Source organism: Macaca mulatta, chromosome X (genome assembly GCF_049350105.2).
Source record: "Macaca mulatta isolate MMU2019108-1 chromosome X, T2T-MMU8v2.0, whole genome shotgun sequence".
Taxonomy (NCBI): domain Eukaryota; kingdom Metazoa; phylum Chordata; class Mammalia; order Primates; family Cercopithecidae; genus Macaca; species Macaca mulatta.
Genome location: NC_133426.1, coordinates 77381655 through 77405563, shown reverse-complemented (window position 1 = coordinate 77405563; position 23909 = coordinate 77381655). Strand labels below are relative to the sequence as shown.

Sequence of the window (23909 nt, the reverse complement as noted above, 5' to 3'; positions counted from 1 at the left end):
CTTCTCTCAAATTCATTAGTTAGGTTAGTCAATTTTTTTTTTCTCTATAGAGCAGTAGTGAGGAGGCAGAAAGAGAAAAAAGAGGTTCACTCTATAACAGCAGACATTTATCTGCTCTGACCTGTGGAGATCTGCCCCTCTCTGTCACATACAATTCTATTGGGACTGTGCATAAGAGTTCCTTACCCTCCACTCTTAAGTGCAGAGGTGGGCCCATGACCCCGACTTGACTATTCATGGTATCCCATAACCTTGGGGTGGCCACAGGTCTCATGCAGGGCCAGCCAGGGTCATCATATGAAATGTGATAAATGGACAAAGTCACTGGGGTCTAGATAGTCTTTCTTTTGGATCACAAGCTGTAAGGATATACCACATCTATATCACAAGCTGTGATAAGCAAAGAGGAATAGGACCTGGAGGAAGGGAGTCTTGATGACAGTGTTTGAACCTTGTTCCTAAAGTGACATTTTTCCTTACACTTACCAGTTATATAAGCCTTGTCTTAGTCCATTTAGTGTTGCTGTAAAGGACTGCCTGCGGTCGAGTAATTTATAAGGAAAAGAGGTTTATTTGGCTTACAATTCTGATGCCTGGAAAGTTCAAGATTGGGCATCTGATGAGGGCCTCAGCTGCTTCCACTCATGGCAGAAGGTGAAGGGGAGCTGACATGTGCAGAGATCACATGGGGAGAGAGGAAGCAAGGGGTGCGCCAGCCTGTTTTTAACAACCAGCTCTTGTAGGAACTAACAGAACTAGAACTCACTCACCCCCAAGGGAGGGGCATTAATTTATTATGAGGGATTTGCCCCCATGATCCAAATACCTCCCAGCAGGCCCCATCTCCAATATTGGAGATCAAATTTCAACATGAGATTTGGAGGACAAACTTCCAAACCATAGTAAGCCCATATAGTTCCTTTTTTTTTTTTAAGACAGAGTCGCACTCTGTCTTCCAGGCTGGAGTGCAGTGATGCCATCTTGGCTCACTGCAACCTCTGCCTCCCCAGTTGAAGCAATTCTCCTGCCTCAGCTGCCCGAGTAGCTGGGACTACAGGCGTGTGCTGCCACGCATGGCTAATGTTTTGTATTTTAGTAGAGACAGGGTTTCACCATGTTGCCCAGGTTGGCCTCGAACTCCTGAGCATAGGCAATCCACCTGCCTTGGCCTCCCAAAGTGCTGGGATTACAAGCATGAGCCAACGTGCCTGGCCCAGTGTAATATAGTCTTGAAACATGAGTTGGCATTTTTTAGGAGAAGACATTTTGGGTAAAAGAAAAAGTATGGGCAAAAGCCTGAAGGTTAGAAAGGTTCAGCTGTGGCTACCATTATACCAAACAAAAGAGAGAGAATTGAAAATGAAAGAAAAGCCGGGCGCGGTGGCTCAAGCCTGTAATCCCAGCACTTTGGGAGGCCGAGACGGGCGGATCACAAGTTCAGGAGATCGAGACCATCCTGGCTAACACAGTGAAACCCCGTCTCTACTAAAAAATACAAAAAACTAGCCGGGCGCGGTGGCGGACGCCTGTAGTCCCAGCTACTCGGGAGGCTGAGGCAGGAGAATGGCGTGAACCCGGGAGGTGGAGCTTGCAGTGAGCTGAGATCCGGCCACTGCACTCCAGCCTGGGCTACAGAGCGAGACTCCGTCTCAAAAAAAAAAAAAAAAAAAAAAAAAAAGAAAATGAAAGAAAACATCTTATGTGGAATAGTGTTGCAAACACCCATTTTTAATAAAATAATTTAAAAAATAGAAATAAACATTTTCTTCATGTGGTAAGGAGACTTCCAAACCAACAGTCACACTTACTCCCTTTTAAATTGAAAATAAAATAAGGATGTCTGTTATCGTCATTGTTATTTAATATTGTATTGGGTGTTCTGGCTAGTGCAATAAGATTTGAAACAGAAATAAGAGGAATCATTATTAGAAAAGAAGAGACAAAAATACTTGCAGATGATGCAGTTGTATGCCTAAGTGTTCTCCAAATAAGAAAAATATACAAAACCCAGTGGCAATCTTTTATGTCATAAATAACCAATTAGAAAATATAATAAAAGAGATCCTATGCATGATACTAAGAAATATATATATAACATTTTAAAATAAGCTCAGGATCACCTGAGCGTGGGAGGTAGAGGCTTTGGTGAGCCGTGATCATGCCACTGCACTCCAGCCTGGGTGACAGAGTGAGACCTTGTCTCAGACAGAAAAAAAAAAAAACCCGCCAGACCCAAAAGTTATAGCCCCAGATATGGATGGATGTGGCTCATAACACGTGGTGAACTGATGTAGCTGATAGATGTTTGCAGTGTGTGCATGCGCTCACTATGTGCATAACTGCGTGGCTTGGTTTAACTGGACACAGCTTTCTGCATTTGCCGATTTCCTGATGATGAAATTGCACATTGCACATAAGCAAAGGCAAAATTCACATTCTGTTCCAATTGTTGACTGATGTATCAATTGCCTTGGAATAAAAACAATCGTTATAGCAGAACTGACTATAAAATAATTGTTTCACGTTGAAAGATAAACTGCTTGGAGTACTTTATAAAAGTTAAGTCTTGCCTTAACAAATATTAAAAGACAGTAAAGTGCCTATTATTTAAAATGTTGTGTTGGGAAAAGAAACTGGAAACCACATGAACATGCATTAATAGGGGACTGGTTAAATAAATGAAGGACCAACCATACTGCAGAACACTTAGAGAGCCATTTAAGAGTGAGACGGGCCGGTCGTGATGGCTCACGCCTGTAATCCTAACACTTTGGGAGGCCGAGGCAAGTGGATCACTTGACATCAGGAGTTCAAGACCAGCCCGGTCAATGTGGTGAAACCCCGTCTCTACTAAAAATACAAAAGTTAGCCTAGGCGTGGTGGCGGGCACCTGTAATCTCAGCTACTTGGGAGGTGGAGGCAGGAGAATCGCTTGAACCCAGGGGCAGAGGTTGCGGTGAGCCAAGATCTCGTGCACTCCAGCCTGGGCAACAGAGCGAGATTCTGTCTCAAAACAACAAAAAAAAGAGTGAGGTGGATCCATGAGTACTGATCTGGAAAGCAGTCCAAAATATACTTTTAAGAAAAAAAAAGATAAAGGGCAAAAGAATATGTATGCTATGTCATATTTGTATTTTTAAAAGGATATATGTCTTTGTATTCCATGTATTTTCTTGTATAGGTACAGAATCTGGAAAAAAGAAAAATAAACTGTTAACAGTAGGGATATTAGCTGAGCGCAGTGGCTCACACCTGTAATCCCAGCACTTTGGGAGGCTAAGGTAGGTGAATCACGAGGTCGGGAGTTCAAGACCAGCCTGGCCAAGATGGTAAAACCCCATCTCTACTAAAAATACAAAAATTAGCCAGGCATGGTGGTGGGCGCCTGTAACCCCAGCTATTCAGGAGGCTGAAGCAGAGAATTGCTTGAACCCGGAAGGCAGAGGTTGCAGTGAGCCGAGATCACACCACTGCACTCCAGCCTGGGCAACAGAGCGAGACTCGGTCTCAAACAAAACAAAACAAAACAAAACAAAGCAAACAAACAAAAAACAGTAGGGACATCACATTGGGTAGGAGGAGATTTTTACTTTTTATTTTATTTTATATTCTCTTGCTCTGTCTCATGAACATGTTTTGCGCTTGTAATTTTTTTTTTTTTTTTTTTTGAGAAGATGTCTTGCTCTGTTGCCCAGGCTGGAGAGCAGTGGTGCAATCATAGCTCACTGCAGCCTTGTACTCCCGGGCTCAAAAGATCCCCCTGCCTCAGCCTCCTCAGTAGCTAGGGCCACAGGCACAAGCCACCATGCCCAGCTACTTTTAAACATTTTTTTGTAGAGGTAGGATTTAGCTATGTTGTTCAGGCTGGTCTTGAACTCCTGGCTTCAAGTGATCCTCCTGCCTCAGCCTCCCAAACTGCTGGAATTACAGGTGTGAGCTGCAGCATCTGGCCTGCTTCTGTAATTTTTAAGTTAAAAGCTAATTTTAATGTGCTAAACCTGGAACTGGGACTAAAATAAATACATAAATACATGAATTTAATATGCTAGCATAAATGTAGTCACAGATCAATGGAAAAATAGAAAATCCAGAAATATATGCTAGTATATTTAAGAATTTAATACATGATAAAGTACATATCATCAAAGCCAAAGAAGAATGAGTAATGAATTGTGTTAGGCTGACTGATGTGTATTTTGGCAAAAATTCAGGTTATGTATGTATATATATTTCACGTTTCATATATCAAAGGAAATTCAAAATGTATTAAGAGTTACGTAGAAAAAGTGGGATATCATCTAGGAAAGTGTGATCATTTCTAAACTTTCAATTTCTTTTTCTTTTTTGAGACAGAGTCTTGCTTTGTTGCTGGAGTGCAGTGGAGTGATCTCAGTTCACTGCAGCCTCGACCTCCCAGGCTCAAGTGATTCTCTCATTTCAGCTCACCGAGTAGCTGGGACTACGGGCACGCACCACCATGCCTGGCTAATTTTTGTATTTTTAGTAGAGACAGGGTTTCGCACTGTTGCCCAGGCTAGTCTCAAACTCCTGAGTTCAAGAGATCCACCCACCTTGGCCTCCCAAAGTGCTGGAATTACAGGCATGAGCCACCTTGCCTGGCCTCAACTTTAAATTAAAAGAAAATCGGCCAGGCACGGTGTCTCATGCCTGTAATCCCAGCACTTTGGGAGGCCGAGGCGGGTGGATCACGAGGTCAGGAGATCGAGACCATCCTGGCTAACACGGTGAAACCCCGTCTCTACTAAAAACACAAAAAAATTAGCCGGGTGTAGTGGCGGGCGCCTGTAGTCCCAGCTACTCAGGAGGCTGAGGGAGGAGAATGGCGTGAACCCGGGAAGCGGAGCTTGCAGTGGGCGGAGATCGCGCCACTGCACACCAGCCTGGGCGACTGAGCAAGACTGTCTCAAAAAAAAAAAAAAAGAAAAGAAAAAAGAAAATATATGGATAATCTGAGTAGCATAAGCAATACCCATATTGTTCACCTAGATTCACCAATTTTCAACATTAGTCACGTTTGCTCTGTCTCTCTCCACACACACATTATTTTTGCTGAGCCATTTTCAAGTTTAATACAATTCATCCCTAAATATTTAGCACATATCTCCTAAGAAAAAGGACATTCTTTCCTACATAACCTCAATATTGTTATCATGCACAAAAAATTAATATTGATACAATATCATTATCTAATATACAGGCCACATTCAAATTTCTGTTATAATCCCAGTCATCTCCTTTATAGCTGTTTTTTTAGAATTCCAATCCAAGTTCTAGCTGGGGACCATGCACTTCATAGTGTCATGACTCTCAGTCTCCTTTAGTGCCTTTAGAACAGTTCCTCTACTTAAAAAAACAAAAAAACCTTTCTTTTCTGTTTTTGTTTTTGTTTTTTTTTTGTTTTTTTGAGACAGAGTTTTGCTGTTGTTGTCCAGGCTGGAGTGCAGTGGCGCGATCTTGGCTCACCGAAACCTCTGCCTCCCAGGTTCAAGCGATTCTCCTGCCTCAGCCTCCTGAGTAGCTGGGATTAGAGGCAAGCGTCATCACGGCCAGCTAATTTTTGTATTTTTGCAGAGACAGGGTTTCTCCATGTTGGTCAGGCTGGTCTTGAACTCCTGACCTCAGGTGATCTGCCCGCTTCGGCCTCCAAAAGTGCTGGGATTACAGGCGTGAGCCACCGCGCCTGGCAAAAAAATCTTTCAAGACATTTGCAGAGCTCTAGCTAGTTGTCTTTTGTCATGTAGAATGTCTTACAATCTGGGCTTTTCTGGTTACATCCTCACAACTAGTTTCAGGGTTAAACGTTTTTGGCAAAAATATGTCATGGATGATATGTACTTCTCATTGCATCACCTCTGCCGGCATATAATGTCAGTTTGCCCCATTATTTGTGGTGCTAAACTTGATCACTTAGCTAAGGTGTTTTCCACCAGATTTCTCCATTGTAAAGTTACTGTTGTAGGAAGAATTTTGGCCCCCATGACTTCTTCCCTTGGTGCTTGTTACAGCAGTGAATATGTTTCACTGTATGGAAAATGGGCTTTTGCAGAGGTAATTAAGGTTACCAACTGGCCAGTGCAGTGGCTCACACCTGTAATCCCAGCACTTTGGGAGGCTGAGGCGGGCAGATCACTTAAGGTCAGGAGTTCAATGCCAGCCTGGCCAACATGGTGAAACTCCGTCTCTACTAAAAATACAAAAATTAGCCGGGTGTGGTGGCGCATGCCTGTAGTCCCAGCTGCCCGGGAGGCTGAGGCAGGAGGATTGCTTAAACCTGGGAGGTGGAGATTGCAGTGAGCCAAGATCGCACCACTGCACTCCAGCCTGGGTGACAGAGTGAGACTCTGTCTCAAAAACAAAACAAAACAAACAACAAAAAAAAACCCCTAATACAGGACCTTTCCCTTTATAATTAAACTATAATCTGTGGGGTGGTACTTTGAGGTCATGTGAATATTTTGCTCCCCAACACCCAGGATCATCTATTGATTATCCTTGCCTGAATCAGTTATCACTTTGGTGCAAAATGGAGGTTTTCTTTCTTCTTTTCCCTCACCTGAATTACATTTTATTTATTTATTTTATTTTCAGCTTTATCAAAGTATAGTTGTAAATAAAAATTGCATATTTTTAAAAGTGTACAATATGATGTTTTGATATATATATAGTGGAATGAGCCTCATCATGAGGCTAATTAACATATCCCTCACCTCACGTAATTACTATTTTTTGATGTGGTGAGAACATTTACGATCTACTCTTAGCAAATTTCAAGTATGTACAAGAATATACAATACTATTAACTGTATCAAGCATAATACAGTGTTATTAACTATAGTGACCATGTTGCACGTTTGATCCCCAGAACTTATTCATCTTGCATAACTGAAACTCTACATCCTTTAACCAACATCTAGGCAAATTTACAGAGATAAAAAGTTGATTCGTGGTTGCCTAGGGATAGGGTGAGGGGATTGGGAGAAAATGGGGAGTGTCTGGGAATGGGTACAGGGTTTCTTTTTGGAACGATGAAATGTTCTAAAACTGATTGGAGTGATGGATACACAACTCTGTGACTGTATACTAAATCCTATTGAATTGTACTCTTTAAAAGAGTGGATTTTATGGCATTTGGATTTTATCTCTGTGATGCTGTGATTTATAATCAATCTCAAAATCTAAGCAACTAGATCATATACACTAATATATCATTCCAAATATGTATCAAGTTTGTCTTGAGTACTTTCCATGTGCCAGGCAGGAAGATTTGACTTCATAATCTCATCTAAGCATCACAAAAACCTTGTGAAATATGTATATTATATCCAGAAACTGAGGCTCAGGGATGTTAGGTAATCCACAGTGGCCGAGCTGTGAGTTTAACCTAAGTACAATTCCAAACACAGCACTCCTAACCTCTATGTAATAATGTTTCAGTTGTATAGTGTGTGTTTTCTTTCCCTAGTTAGATTAAGACTAGGAGGTCAAGGATTTTATTTTGTGTTTCCTTCATGGTCTCGTCATTGCTGTACTTGCTACTATACCTAGTGCTCAATAAATACTTAATGAATGCCAAATGGAGCTGCAGCTAGTTGAAAATACCAATTCTTTCAAAAAGGATTTAGATTTTAGATTCATGGGTAATATATTTATCATGGATCATTAAAAGAAGCAAGGATATCTGAGTCCATTCTTAATCCCCAAGATGTCTTGGTGGAGCAGGGACCACACTTTCACAACCTTTGGTGCTTTCTTATGAGTAAGAATTGATTGAGTCAGATGGATTATGGATCTGACCCAATGTGATCATTCTTCGATTCTTCGGGTCCTTTTCTGTTTCCTAGTATCTCCTAGCCTAAACGGGCCTACCTTGCTGCTGATGCCTCTCCCTGTTTGTCTTTCTTTGCAGCCACATCCCTCTTCTTGTGCATTTGAGTAAGATATGGTGCCTATGGGAGGCAGGCATTGAAGTGCAACAGGCCAGGTTTTATCAAAGGTGGTCAACAATAATTATGGTGTGGTGTCAAGCAAGTCGTGCCTCTGAGCCTCAGCTTACACATCAGTAAAATGGAACTAAACAAGCTTCCTCCTCCAAGATGTCAGTATTGTCAGAATTTCACATTTAATAGTTTAATATTTATAGGCAGCTGGAGACACATTATAGAGAGATTGGGGTCTATAAATCAATCTAGATGGGATTAATTATCTGTATACAGGTGGCTTGAAATCATCTTCCATTTTCCTGCTGCCTGCATTAGAAACACCCACAGTTGAGCGTGAGAGCTGAGGGGTGGGGGTCAGATGTGTAGACAAGCAAGCTAAGGAAGGAAGACTGAGAGTGAGGTGGAGACTCTCCTGCTGTGTTCCGCTTCACTCCTGACACACACATGCACACACGCACCCAACTCCCCCCATCACACCCCATCTACCTTCCCCATACCTGCCCAGAATCACTGGTCCTAACAAGGCACAGAGGTGGAAAATCCCATGGGTTCTTTGGCCAGGAAGCCTCTTATTGTCCTGTTCTGACGACCAGCGAGGCAAATGGGAAAAGACTGCCCTCCCCCTTTTCTCGCTCCCCGGCACGTCAGGCTTGTTAGTGAGGATGGGACGCAGTCTCAGGCCCCACGCAATCCTTTCGCAAAGCCAAGAAGTGTGTGTGTTTTGTGTGTGTGTTGTGTGTGTGTATTGTGTGTAGGGTGGAGGATTGGGGGTGGGATCCCATGACGTTACCGGCTCCGCCTCCCGGTGTATATAAGGGGCGCTTGGCGCGCAACGACCCCAAGCCGCAGCTTTGAAGCCTGAGCGGCCGAACTCGGCAGCTCCAACCCAACTCGGCTTAACTCCGCCTCACCGAGCCCAATCCAAGGCTCTCTGCTCCCTAGGTTTGCAACAGCTCTCTGGTAAGCGTTGGGGACCCACACGTGTGTCGGAGGGGGGACGGCGAGGGTCCGGGCGTACCTAGCATTCTCAGGCAACCATGGCATGCAGTTGCATCAACGGGGCCGTGACCTGTTGCTGGCGAGACCCCCGCCCCGGGAGTTAGGGCTCCCGTCTCCACCCCAGCTCCAAACCATTTCTAGATGGGGACAGGAAAATCTGGGACCTGAGTCGGGGGGCATCGGGTGGACCCCTTCCTCTCTGCTGAGAGGAGAGTGCAAGCAATCTCGGGATGCCCTGGGGCCCCTTTCGGGGCGCATCTCCAAATCTTTAGATGTCGAAGCCCCGCCTCGCTGTTGATGCTTGCCGGTCAGCCTAGCAGGGCTTGGGAGGAAGTAGGGGATCATTTGCTTACTCCCCTGGGCGACGGCTGCGCTGGTTGAGCAGTGTGGGCTTGGTAAGGAGGGATGGAATTGAGTCGGTGCTTACTTTTAATCTGCAGCAAGGTTGGTCCCCTCTCCTTCTGGGGGGTCTGGGGGCTGTGTCTGTTTGAAGCCCCATGGGCAAGCCCCTGGGACCAGCTCTGTTTAATTCCCAAATAGCCACAGGCCAAGGAACTGACACATTCGGTTTCAGGATTCCTGGGTTGAGATTAGGATAAACCCTAACAGTTCCTGGCAAGAGAAAGAGACCTAATATTGATTGAGCACTTACTAGGCGCCAGCCATTCTACTTCAGGGGGCTTTCACGTGCCATTTCTGAAATTAGCCCTTCCAGAAACCTTGTAAGGTATTGTAATTCCTACTTGTATATGAAGAAACTGAGGTCAGAGGTAAAGTGACTTGCCTCTGCCCCTTCCATATCCCCCTCCCCATTTCCCAATAGCTCCTTTGCTTGGTGGAGTGGGTCTTGTAATTCGCTTTCAGAGTTTAGGGATAATGAGCCCTATTGAAGGGCTTTTGTCTTGTTTTTCACCAGATCATCCTCTTCAATTCCTGCTAGAATGCCGTGGCAAGCATTTCGCAGATTTGGTCAAAAGCTGGTACGCAGACGTACACTGGAGTCAGGCATGGCTGAGACTCGCCTTGCCAGATGTCTAAGCACTCTGGATTTAGTGGCCCTGGGTGTGGGCAGCACATTGGGTGCAGGCGTGTATGTCCTGGCTGGAGAGGTGGCCAAAGATAAAGCAGGGCCATCCATTGTGATCTGCTTTTTGGTGGCTGCCCTGTCTTCTGTGTTGGCTGGGCTGTGCTATGCAGAGTTTGGTGCCCGGGTTCCCCGTTCTGGTTCGGCATATCTCTACAGCTATGTCACTGTGGGTGAACTCTGGGCCTTCGCCACTGGCTGGAACCTCATCCTCTCCTATGTCATTGGTGAGATATGGTAGGGGAGGGAGGGAACTGCACAGCCAGCAAAGGGGTTTGGGGTCAGGAAATCTGGGTGGAATGGTGAAGCTGAAGTATTCTTTATATTATTCACAGGCCCTCAATCTCCCTAAATGTGTGGGTTTGTTGGGGGTCTGGGAGGGTTGAAGGTGTGGAGAAATTGCTCATTCTACCCATCTCCGTCCTAGTTTCCTTAATCAAGTGAATGGTTTTGGTTCTTAAAAAGTAAGAATAGGCCAGGTGCAGTGGCTCACGACTATAATCCCAACGCTTTGGGAAGCCGAGGCAGACAGATCACCTGAGGTCAGGAGTTCAAGACCAGCCCGACCAACCTGGTGAAACCCTGTCTCTACTAAAAATACAAAAGTTAGCCGGGCAGAGTGGCTTACGCCTGTAGTCCCAACTACTCAGGAGGTTGAGGCAGGAGAATCTCTTGAACCTAGGAGGCAGAGGTTGCAGGGAGCAGAGACTGTGCCACTGCACTCCATCCTGGGTGACAGAGTGAGACTTGGTCTCAAAACAAAACAAAACAAAAGTAAGAATAGGTGAAAATGGAAGGGACTTGTGTGAGCCTGGGGTCTGGGAAGAAGGGAACTTGACCACATGTTTCTCCCTCTGCTACACCAGGTACAGCAAGTGTGGCCCGGGCCTGGAGCTCTGCTTTTGACAACCTGATTGGGAACCACATCTCTAAGACTCTGCAGGGATCCATTGCACTGCACGTCCCCCATGTCCTTGCAGAATATCCAGATTTCTTTGCTTTGGGCCTTGTGTTGCTGCTCACTGGTGAGGCAAAGAGCAGGATATAATGGTGGGGGGGTTGGGCCAGGAGGGGCTAGGCCCTGGGGCCAGGTATAAGGATGGGGGATGGGCCTGAGAAAGGCTTAAGGAAGGTGATAATGGTGGGGAAGAAGAAAAGCTGGAAAGGAACCTAGAAGCAGGGCAACAAAGCTTGGACTGAAGACTTTCTGGGAGTACTGAATGTATTTCTCCCACAGGATTGTTGGCTCTCGGGGCTAGTGAGTCGGCCCTGGTTACCAAAGTGTTCACAGGCGTAAACCTTTTGGTTCTTGGGTTCGTCATCATCTCTGGCTTCATTAAGGGGGACCTGCACAACTGGAAGCTCACAGAAGAGGACTACGAATTGGCCATGGCTGAACTCAATGACACCTATAGGTTAGAGGGTTACTCTTAGGAGCTGCAGAGCTGGGAAAATGAAGGGGAAGAGGGAGATCTGTGCTGAAGGATTCTGGATGGGGATGGGAAAAAATGGGAGGCTGGACTTTGAAGACCTAGCTAACTGGTTTGACATTAGAGAAAAGACACAGAGTTGGCTGAACACACCCTTACATTCTCCACCCCTTCTTCCACTCTAGCTTGGGCCCTCTAGGCTCTGGAGGATTTGTGCCTTTTGGCTTCGAGGGAATTCTCCGCGGAGCAGCGACCTGTTTCTATGCATTTGTTGGTTTCGACTGTATTGCTACCACTGGTAACACAGTCATTCCATTCTGTTTGGGGCTTGGGCACAGTGCGTGCCCAGGCTGTATGCAGACTGGGGGTGGTAGAGGAGTGGGCCTGCTCCCCTGATTTAGAAACTTGCAACCCTTCTTGCAGGAGAAGAAGCCCAGAATCCCCAGCATTCCATCCCGATGGGCATTGTGATCTCGCTGTCTGTCTGCTTTTTGGCGTATTTTGGTGTCTCTTCTGCACTCACCCTCATGATGCCTTACTACCAGCTTCAGCCTGAGAGCCCTTTGCCTGAGGCATTTCTCTACATTGGATGGGCTCCTGCCCGCTATGTTGTGGCTGTTGGCTCCCTCTGTGCTCTTTCTACCAGGTCAGTGTCAAATGTTTGTTTTCTTCTGCTGTCAGAGTCTCAGGTTATAGCATTCAGTACCAGAGAATACCCCTTAAAAGGGCTGTGAGGGGAAGGTGGAGACCCTTAAACATACAGGCTTGGGAAGAGAGATCCCCGTCAACTCATGCCACCCTGGACATTCTGCTCTCCAGCCTCCTGGGCTCCATGTTCCCCATGCCTCGGGTGATCTACGCGATGGCAGAGGATGGCCTCCTGTTCCGTGTACTTGCTCGGATCCACACCGGCACACGCACCCCAATCATAGCCACTGTGGTCTCTGGCATTATTGCAGGTAACAGACCCTCTTTCCCTTTCCCTTAGTTGTTTTGCCAACTTCTTTAACTTTGCCACTCCTTTCTCTCATTTCTTGTTTCCTGCCTATTAATTTTAGCATTCATGGCATTCCTCTTCAAACTCACTGATCTTGTGGACCTCATGTCAATTGGGACCCTGCTTGCTTACTCCCTGGTGTCAATTTGTGTTCTCATCCTCAGGTGAGACGCTCTTCCTCTGCGTACTGTGATTTGGATTTTTATTCTTGGATGAGGAATGATGGGGATCTGCTGCTCCTCTTTCCTCCTCCGCCTTCATTATTCCAACTTTCTTTTTTTCTTTTCTTTTCTTTTTTTTTTTGAGACAGAGTCTCGCTCTGTCGCCCAGGCTGGAGTGCAGTGGCGCGATCTTGGATCACTGCAAGTTCCGCCTCCCGGGTCCACGCCATTCTCCTGCCTCAGCCTCCCGATTAGCTGGGACTACAGGCGCCCGCCACTGCGCTCAGCTAATTTTGTTTTTGTATTTTTAGTAGAGACGGGGTTTCACTGTGTTAGCCAGGATGGTCTTGACCTCGTGATCCACTCGCCTCGGCCTCCCAAAGTGCTGGGATTACAGGCATGAGCCACCGCACCCGGCTATTCCAACTTTCTTTGAGGAATCTGGGTATCTCACCCTGCCAAAAAGAACTTCCCTTAATGGTGATGAGAAAGGTTAAGCTGCCTGGGAGAAGATGGTAAAGTGAGTAAAGGTTGTTCTTAATACTGCCATCTTACTTTTGCCTCAGGTATCAACCTGATCAGGAGACAAAGACTGGGGAAGAAGTGGAGTTGCAGGAGGAGCCGATAACTACTGAATCAGAGAAGCTGACCCTATGGGGACTATTTTGCCCATTCAACTCCATCCCCACTCCACTCTCTGGCCAAGTTGTCTATGTTTGTTCCTCATTGCTTGGTGAGCAGTGGAATTTTTCTGGGGTGGCTTTGAGGTCAGCGTGATTGGGTGGAAGCGTGTGGCATTTGGTGGCTGAGGAAGAACTAGAGAGAGTGCAACTCTCCTTGGAATGGGGTTTTTAATGTCTTAGCATGTTGGTCTTAAGAGTTGGTTTTGATGTCTCTCAACTTGACCTTTGAAGCTGTCCTGCTGACTGCTGTTTGCCTGGTGCTGGCCCAGTGGTCAGTTCCATTGCTTTCTGGAGACCTGGTGTGGATTGCAGTGGTTGTGCTGCTCCTGCTGCTCATTATTGGGATCACTGTGGTTATCTGGAGACAGCCACAGAGCTCCACTCCCCTTCACTTTAAGGTAAATAAACTCTCTCTTTTTCCCTTGCCAGCCCATCTTGGGAGAATAGGCTCCAGATATCTTGAGGTCTAATAAAGTTTATAGATATTCTTTAATTGAACATGAAAGGGAAGATATAGGAGGTACCTAGGCCAAAGACTTCTTCTCTGATCCTCTTTAGTTCCTTTCCAGTTCCATTTACCCAAACTGCATATTCTTGAAGTCTCATAGGTATGCTAAATGAGCAGCCACTGAAATGCAGAGGACAAGTAAGAGTTGGATTCGCCCTTTTCTGGCCTGCATAGGATAGGGATCTCTTTCTAGGTCACCCTGTGGTATGTACAAAGAAGATTTTACTTTGCTTTCAGGTGCCTGCTTTGCCTCTCCTCCCACTAATGAGCATCTTTGTGAATATTTACCTTATGATGCAGATGACAGCTGGTACCTGGGCCCGATTTGGGGTCTGGATGTTGATTGGTAGGTATACACTTGGGAAGAGTAGGCTTCTTTGGTGTCCTAGCCCAACTCCTTTCCCTCTTGGTCTCAAGTAGGAGACCTATGAAGCCTTTACACCCCCACCTCACAGCTACCTTTCCCCACTAGGTTTTGCTATCTACTTCGGCTATGGGATCCAGCACAGCATGGAAGAGATTAAGAGTAACCAACCCTCACGCAAGTCTAGAGCCAAAACTATAGACCTTGATCCCAGCACTCTCGGTGTTCACTCAGTCTGACATCGTCACACCTAAATGCTGTCTGGTCCCCTGCACAATAATGGAGAGCACTCCTGACTCCAGTGACAGCCAGCCCTCCCCTGTGATGGTGGTGGTGGATACTAATACAGTTCTGTATGATGTGAAGGATGTGTCTTTGCTATTTCTTGTCTATTTTAACCCGTCTGCTTCTAAATGATGTCTAGCTGCTCACCAACTTTAAAAAATGATATTAAAAGAAAGTAGAAAAATAAACTGTGTCCTGTTTTTTGCTTGCTAAAGATGTAGAGCCTGACTTTTAAGAGTGAAGAGCCTCAGAGAAGGGTCCTTTGTGTTTTCTCCAGTTACCACAAAAGCATCTGCTGTGCCTGCGGGTGCTTCTTGTTGAATCAGGGTTTGAGGAGGGTGGTGTAAGTAGGTAGCCATCCGGTCCAGTCACACTTAGAGGAATGGTCTTGAGATATGTTTTCCCCTCATTACACTAAAGTTTAGGCTCTGGATAAGTAGATAGCAACACTTGTCTCTGGGATTGGGGTGGACTCTGATAGCAACACTGACATTGGTTAGGGCCTACACTGAAGCTATTGGCTTCTGTTCCACCTCTTCTAGTTGGACCAGTCCCACACTCCTGTGACTGCCTGAGCATCAGAAATTTTGGCTGGGGTGTTTGGCTGCTGGGAGGGGTGGATAGTCAGGGGATTTGGTAAGGGACCACATATATTAATATATGGGTACTGATTGCTGCAGAAGTAGTAGGAAAATAGAGGTCAGAGCTCTGCTCAGACCAAGAACTATTCACTCATCCATTTATTCAACAAACATAGGTGAAGCTCCTATAAAACGTTAGGTCCTGTGCTGGGTGCTGGGGATACAAATGTGAATAAAACATAATCCCCGCCCTCAAGGAACTCACAATCTTGTGGAGGAGACAAGCAGGTAAACATGACTACAAAACAATGTGATTTGTACCAGGACAGTGCAGAGTGCTGTGGAAGCACAAAGAAGGACATGCTTGACCTGAGTCTGCAGTAGATGGACTGAGGGAAGGGCTTGGCTGTCAGTGTACAGTGTGCAAGAAACCACGGAAGTATGAAAAAACAGATTCAAATTGTGTTTGGGGTGTAGCATACAGTTTAATGTGGCTGGAGGGTAGCATATATGCAGCTGTGGTAAAAGATAAAAGGCTGTATACATGGCCTTGTATACTAAGGAATTTAGATGTTATAAGTGTGTGTGCGGAGAAAAAGAGGTGGGAAGGCCAGGTGCGGTGGCTCATGCCTGTAATCCCAACACTTTGGGAGGCTGAGGTGGCTGGATCGCTTGAGCCCAGGAGTTCCAGGTCGGCCTGGGCAATATAGTGAGACCCTGTTCCTACAAAAAATATAAAAAATTAGCTGGACATGGTGGTGCACATATGTAGTCCCAGCTACTCAGGAGGCTGAGGTGGGAGGGATCCCTTGAGCCTGGTAAGTTGAGTCTGTAGCGAGCTGTGATAGTGCCACTGTACTTCTGCCTGGGTGACAGAGTGAGACTCTGTTTCAAAAAAAAAAAGGTGGGGAGCCACTGGACAACTCTAAGCAGGGGAGTGGTTGGATTTGTGAGTGTGAGTCTGGCAGCAGCAAGGAAGATGTCTCGGAAGTGAGTGGGACAAGCTAGAGCAGGAAGATAATAGCTACCATTTATTGAGCATTTATTATATTCCATTACTCTGCATACAATCTCATTAAGTCTTTTCAATAACCCTATGAAATAGATGTTAAGGTAGTTATTTTTTGCAAATGAGGAAACAGGCTTTAGGTGAGAAATATGCTTTAGGTCACATAATGTAGAAAGGTCAGAGCCAGGAAAGAAGCCCAGTTTTGTTTGACTCTGCAGCTTATACTCTAACCACTATGCAACATTCCTAGTACTAATTGGCTATGTCATTTGGGCAAAATATTTCAGAGTTTTGATCAGTTGAATGCACAGGGTAAAAAAGGAGTGAGTGACATCTGGGTAAAGTTTCTAGGTGAATGACCAAACCATTAACTAATATAAGGGAGCATAAAAGGAAAAGAATATTTGGAAAATAATAATTCAGTTCCAGGTATGATGAGTTTATAAACATACATGTGCTTTTAGCTTCATATATAGGTGAAGATATACAGTCCTACAATTGAAATTTGGAGCTAGGATAGAGGTCTGGGCTAAAGTTATAGATTTAGGAGTCAACAACTCAGAGGACAAATATAATGTGATAGAGGCTGTGTGGGGCCAAAGATGACCTTTGGGCAAAATAAACTAAATCAAAAGAAGAAAAGTATTTTGCAGCACAAATTGTATAATTTCCTTTATATACAAACAGCTCTTACAGATCAATAGGAAACAAATGAACAACCTGATAGAAAAATTAGCAAAGGTTGTAAATAGTTTTCAGAAAAGGATATAAAACAGCAACAAATAGAAGAGGGATGCTCAACTTCACTATTAAAGAAGTACACATGAAAACAAACATGGGGTGTTAGTTCTTACCTTACAGACTGACAAACAAATTTAAATGACTAGGCAAAAGCGAGGCAATAAAGAAAGTGAGGCAAAAGTGAGGGTAAACAGGCAGTCTCATGCATGATGGTGCTATACATTCTTGTAACTTTTGTGGCAGGCAATTTGATGATAAGAATTAAAAACACATTCCTTTTCGTCTGACAATTCCACCCCACCACCTGAATTTTAAAATTTACATATGTATAGGAAAAAATTTACATACGTATAAGGATGTTTGCTTTTCTTTTTCTTTTTTTTTTTCTTTTTTTTTTTGAGACCGGGTCTCATTTTATTATCCAGGCTGGAGTGCAGTGGTGCAATCACAGCTCAATGCAGCCTGGAACTCCTGAGATCCAAGAGATCTTCCCACCTCAGCCTCTCCAGTAGCTAGGAAGGATGTTTACTTTTATAGGAATTTAAAAAATTATAGGAATTTTTTAAATTTGCATATGTATAAACATTATAAAAATTTACATGCGTATAAGGATGTTTACTGTGGCATTGTTAATAACAACATAAAACTCGGAAGCTACCTAATGTGCATCAGCAAGAAACTAGTTAAATAAGTTATAATACATTGATTCGGGGAATACTTACGCAGCCATTAAAAGAACAAGAGAACCATGTGTGCCAATAGGTGACACAAAAGACCTTCAAGACACTCTGTTAAGTAAAAATGAAAAAAAAACTCGCCGGGCGCGGTGGCTCAAGCCTGCAATCCCAGCACTTTGGGAGGCCGAGACGGGCGGATCACGAGGTCAGGAAATCGAGACCATACTGGCTAATACGGTGAAACCCCGTCTCTACTAAAAAATACAAAAAACTAGCCGGGCGAGGTGGCGGGCGCCAGTAGTCCCAGCTACTCGGGAGGCTGAGGCAGGAAAATGGCGTAAACCCGGGAGGCGGAGCTTGCAATGAGCTGAGATCCGGCCACTGTACTCCAGCCTGGGTGACAGAGCGAGACTCCGTCTCAAAAAAACAAACAAACAAAAAAAACAAAAAAAAAAACAAAAACTGAAGGCCGGGCGCAGTGGCTCACGCCTGTAATCCCAGCACTGGCCAAGATGGTGAAACCCTGTCTCTACTAAAAATACAAAAATTAGCTAGGCGCAGTGGCAGGTGCCTGTAATCCCAGCTACTTGGGAGGCTGAGGCAGGAGAATTGCTTGAAACCGGGTGGCAGAGGCTGCAGTGAGCCAAGATCGTGCCACTGCAATCCAGCCTGGGTGACAGAGTAAGACTCCATCTCAAAAACAAAACAAAACAAAACTCAAGTCACAAGGTGCAGAATATTTGTGAAAGAACAAAAGAGAATGTACTTATACATCATATTTTTTTCTGGAAAAATATATAAGGAACTGTTAACCTCTGGTTTCTCTTCTGTACTTTTTCTTTCTTTTTTTTTTTTTTTAACTGAGTACAAACAATACTATTTTCATTCCTTTTATAATGATCATAATAGTAAAAGATTAGGGGAACTCTAACATTTAAGGGATAGACAAAGGAGGGGGACTCAATAAAGGAGTTGAAGAAGGGATGACTGAAAAGACAGGCGAGTGTGTGGAAGTCTAGGGAGGAAAGAACTTTTCAGGAACAATGAATAGGCAATGCCCCAAGTGCACAATGCCAAATGCTGCCTAGAGAGCCGAGTTAAATAAGACAAGGACAGAACAGGGTTCACTGGTTTTTGTTGGTTAGGAGATAGTTGCTCATTTCAAGTGTCAGGTGCTGGGGGTGGAAGCTGTGTTGCAGTGGGTTGAGTGAATAGAGGGTGAGGAAGTGGACAAGGGGCTATAGGTTAGCATTTCAGGCAGTAGCTGGAGGGAATTGAAGGACAGATTTTTTTTTTTTTTTAAAGATGAGTGACTCTTGCATTTATATACTTAAAGAAGATTGTCAATAGGGAGCACTGATACATCTTGGTACTGCTGTTTAAATAACTCTCATGTGAAGGAGGAAGTGGTTCTGTGATTTGGTTCTCTAGTCAGTTTTCATTCAGTGCAGTGTTTCTTAGACTTCAGACATCTGAGTATAACCTTCATGAATTTTTCTCTACCTGTGTAATTCCTGTACTGAGTATTAAAAAAAATATTTTAAAGCCTAGATGTACTTATTTTAAAAGGAAAACATTTTACCATGATAAGTAGAAAAAAGTATTTAATATTTTTCTAATATGCATTTAAAGAAGTATCTCACTATTAAAAAATGTTTGGCTGTGTAAAATAATCACACATACCACACTTTGGAAACATTCATGCAGTTGGACACTATGCTTGAAGATGGAATTGAAAATTGCTTTAGGCATGGTCTAATCTTAATCTCCACAAGAAGACAGAGATCACATTGAATCAAATAAGTACAAAGACACAAAATAGAAAATAATAAATGCCTTAAGAGAAGTATGCATGAAGTACCATGAGAATTCATGTGATGAAGTTACCGCAAGGAGTTCTGGGAAGTCTTCACAGAGGTCAAGGCTTTTAAGCTAAAGCTTAAAGAACAGGTAAAATGTGTAATTTAGTGAATTAGAGTGACAGCATCCAGGAGGATGGAATCTTGTGTACAAAGGCAAAAAGATGGGAAAGCTTATAATTCAACTTGCCCAGAGCCTAGGGATGAAGTGGAAAAATAAGGCAGAAAAGGTAGGTTCTAGTGAGACTCTTTTTTTTTTTTTTTTTTTTAGGTGGAGTCTCGATCTCTCGTCCAGGCTAGAGTGCAGTGGTGCAATCTCGGCTCACTGCAACCTCTGCCTTCCCGGCTCAAGTGATTCTCCTGTCTCAGCCTCCTGAGTAGCTGGGACTACAGGTGTGTGCCACCATGTCAGGCTAATTTTTGTATTTTTAGTAGAGACGGGGTTTTGCCATGTTGGCCAGGCTGGTCTCGAACTCCTGACCTCAAGTGATTTGTCCTCCTCAGCCTCCCAAAATGCTGGGATTACAGGCGTGAGCCACGGCACCTGGCCTTCCAGTGAGATTCTTGAAGATCACTAATTCGAGGGCCTGCAACTGAATGGTAATAAGTGTTCGGATGAGTGTTAAGATATGTGAAGGAGGCAGTGGTTCTGTGATTTGGTCAAAGAATTCCTTCCACCTCTGCTACCTTGTTATGTACTCATAGCCTAGATCTTGCAAGAACACAGGCCTCTGAAATTACTAGGTCAAACGTTAAATTCTCCCCAAAAGATCCTGAGTAGCCAAAGTAAACTTTTTACCAAAAAGAACAAAGCTGGAGGCATCACTCTACTGCATTTCAAAATATATTACAAAGCTATAGTAATTGTCTTGCTTGGAAAAGTTCAAGATTTGGCATCTGGTAGGAACCTCGGGCTGCTTCCACTCATGGCTGAAGGGGAACCTACACGTGCAGAGATTACATGGTGACAGGAAGCAAGAGGAGTGAGGGGAGGTGCTAAGTTGTCTTTAGCAACCAGCTATCCTGGAAAGTAATAAAGAACTCATTTCCCCCACACCCGGAGGGCGGTAATCTATTCGTGAGGGATATGCCTTCATTACCCAGACACCTCCCATTAGGACCCACCTCCAACACTGGGGATCAAATTTCAACATTAGATTTGGAGGAGAGGCTGAGCGCCGTGGTTCAAGCCTGTAATCCCAGCACTTTGAGAGGCCGAGACAAGAGGATCACCTGAGGTCAGAAGTTCGAGACCAGCCTGGTCAACATGGTGAAACCCCGTCTCTACTAAAAATACAAAATTAGCCGGGTGTGATGATGCATATCTGTAATTCCAGCTACTCAGGAGGCTGAGGCAAGAAAATCGCTTGAACCCAGGAGACAGAGGTTGCAGTAAGCTGAGATCGCACCATTGCACCCCAGCCTGGGCGACAGAGCAAAACTTTGTCTCAAAAAAAAAAAAAAAAAAAAAAAGCGGGGGATTCGGAAGAGAAAGGCATCCAAACTATAGCAGTAATCAAGCAGCATGGTATTAGGATAAAAACAGACTCATCGACCAGTGGAATTGGATACAGAGCCCAGAAATAAACCCACAAATCTATGGTGAATTAATTTTCAACAGGTGCCAAGAACACGCAAAGGGGAAAGGGCAGTCTTTTTAATAAATTGAGTTGAGAAAACTGGATATCTACATACAGAAGAGTAAAAATGGACCCTTATCCATTATACAAGACTCAACTCATAATGGATTAAAGACTTAAATGTAAGGCTTAAAATTATAAAACTGGCTGGGCCCGGTGGCTCATGCCTGTAATCTCAGCACTTTGGGAGGCTGAGGCAGACAGATTACCTGAGGTCAGGAGTTTGAGACCAGCCTGGTCAACATGGTGAAACCCCATCACTACTAAAAATACAAAAATTGGCCAGGCATGGTGGTGCATACCTCTAATCCCAGCTACTTGAGAGGCTGAGGCATGAGAATCACTTGAATCCAGGATGCAGAGGTTGCAGTGAGCCAAGATTGCGCTGCTGCACTCCAGCCTGGGTGACAGAGCGAGACTCTGTCTTAAAAAAAAAAAAAAAAGAAAAGAAAAGAAAAAAAAAGAAACGAAATTAAAACTACCAGAAGAAAACAGAGGAAAATCTCCATCACATTAGTCTGGGCAGAGATTTTTTTGATATGACCTCAAAAGCACAGACAACAAAAGCAAATGGGGGCTGGGCACAGTGGCTCATGTCTGTAATCCCAGCACTTTGGGAGGCTGAGGCTGGCAGATCAGGAAGTCAGGAGTTTGAGACCAGCCTGACCAACATGGTGAAACCCCGTCTCTATTAAAAACACACACACACACACACAAATCAGCCGGGCATGGTGGGGCGTGCCTGTAATCCCAGCTACTCAGGAGGCTGAGGCAGGAGAATTGCTTGAACCCGGGAGGCGGAGCCTGCAGTGAGCTAAGATCGCACCACTGCACTCCAGCCTGGGTGACAGAGCAAGACTCCATCTCAAAAAAAAAAAAAAAAAAAAAAAAAAGCAAATAGGATTGCCTCAAACTAAAAAAACTGTGCTAGAGTGGAGACAACCCATGAACTGGAAAAAAATTTGCAAATTATACGTCGGGTAAGGGCCTAATATCCAAAATATACAAGGAGCTCCAACTGCTTAATAATAAGAAAACAAACAACCTTATTAAAAATGGGCAAAGGGTATTTCTCAAAAGAAGTCATACAGGCTGAGTGTGACAGCGCGCATCTGTAATCCCAGCAGGTTGGGAGTGCGAGGCCAGAGGATCTCTTCAGCCCAGGGGTTCCAGACGAGCCTGAGCAACATAGGGAGACTCTGTCTCCACCAAAAAAAAAAAAAAAAAGAAAAAAGATTAGCTGGGCATGGTGGCACATGCCTGTGGTCCCAGTTACTTGGGAGGCTGAGGTGGGAAGATTGCTTGAGCCCAGGAGGCCGAGGCTGCATGATTGCACCACTGCACTCCAGCCTGGGTGACAGAGTGAGACCCTGCCTCCACCAACAACACAAAAACCCCAAACAAAACAAAACCAAACAAACAAAAGAGATAACATACATATGGTCAATAGATACCACTCGTCAATGAAAAAGTGCTCAACATCTGTACCCATGATCTTAGCCGAAAGGCCAAGAAGCGATTCAACATATCTAATCATCAGAGAAATGCAAATTAAAACTACAAGGAGATATTTTACCTCACTCCTGTTAGATTGTCTGTTATTAAAAAGATGAAAGATAAATACTGGCGAGGAAGTAGAGAAAAGGTAACCCTTATAAACTGTTGGTGGTATTGTAAATTAGCATGGCCATTTTGGAAGACAGTATGAAAGTTCCTCAAAAAACTAAGAATAGAATTACCATATAATCCAGTAATTCCACAACCAGGGATATTCCCAAAGGAATTGAAATCAGTATGCTGAAGAGATGTTTGCACTCCCTTGTTCATTGCAGCATTATTCACAACAGCCAAGATATGGAAACAACCTATGTATCCATCAAGGGATGAATGGATTAAGAAATGTGGTATACGGCTAAAGTGCGGTGGCTCATGCCTGTAATCCCAGCACTTTGGGAGGCCGTGGTGAGTGGATCATGAGGTTAGGAGTTCAAGACCGCTTGACCAACATGGTGAAACTCTGTCTCTACTAAAAATACAAAAAATTTAGCCGGGCGTGGTGACAGGTGCCTGTAATCCCAGCTACTTGGGAGGCTGAGGAAGGAGAATCGCTTGAACCTGGGAGGCAGAGATTGCAGTGAGCCGAGACTGCACCACTGCACTGCAGCCTGGGTAACAGAGTGAGACTCCATCTAAAAAAAAAAAAAATATATATATATATATATATATATGTATATATATATTTTTTGTCATTTGTGGCTGGGTGCAGTGGCTCACATCTGTAATCCCAGCACTTTGGGAGACTGAGGTGGGTGGATCATTGAAGTCAGGAGTTTGAGAAAATTCTGTCATTTGTGACAACATGGATGAACCTAGATGATATTATGTTAAGTTAGGTGAAATAAGCCAGGCACAGAAAGACAAATACCATATTATTTCACTTATATGTGGAATCCAAAAAAGTCAAACTCATAGAAGTAGAGGGTAGAATGGTGGTTACCAGAGGCTGGAGGGAGTGGGGAGGTGGATGGTAAAAGGGGAGATATTGCCCAACAGGTACAAAGTTATAGCTAGGTAGTGGGAATAAGTTATGGTGTCCTATTGCACAGCAAGATGACTATCATCAATTATAATGTATTGTGGGCCAGGTGTAGTGGCTCATGCCTGTAATTCCAGCACTTTGGGAGGTGAAGTGGGGAGAATCATTTGAGCCCAGGAGTTTGAGACCACCTGGGCAACATAGTGAGACCCTGTCTCTAGAAAAAAAAAAATAGTCGAGTGTAGTGGTGCACATCTGTGATCACACCTACTTGGGAGCCCGAGGCAGGAGGGTCACCAGAGCCTGGGAGATGGAGGCTACAGTGAGCTGTAATTGTGCCACTGCACTCCAGCCTAGGCAATAGAGTGAGACCCCGTCTCAAACAAACAAACAA

General features: G+C 44.4%; 1 protein-coding gene across 1 annotated transcript; it reads left to right on the top strand.

Annotated features, from left to right (window-relative positions):
* The first annotated feature begins 9876 nt into the window (after positions 1-9876).
* On the top strand, positions 9877-14660 carry SLC7A3 (solute carrier family 7 member 3). Its single transcript, XM_001085167.5, has 11 exons — positions 9877-10271; positions 10911-11069; positions 11282-11459; positions 11660-11772; positions 11898-12120; positions 12294-12433; positions 12533-12635; positions 13199-13365; positions 13547-13713; positions 14061-14169; positions 14296-14660. The coding sequence occupies exons 1-11, from the start codon at positions 9902-9904 to the stop codon at positions 14424-14426; spliced, it is 1860 nt and encodes a 619-aa protein (XP_001085167.1). The 5' UTR covers positions 9877-9901; the 3' UTR covers positions 14427-14660.
* The last annotated feature ends 9249 nt before the right edge of the window (positions 14661-23909 follow it).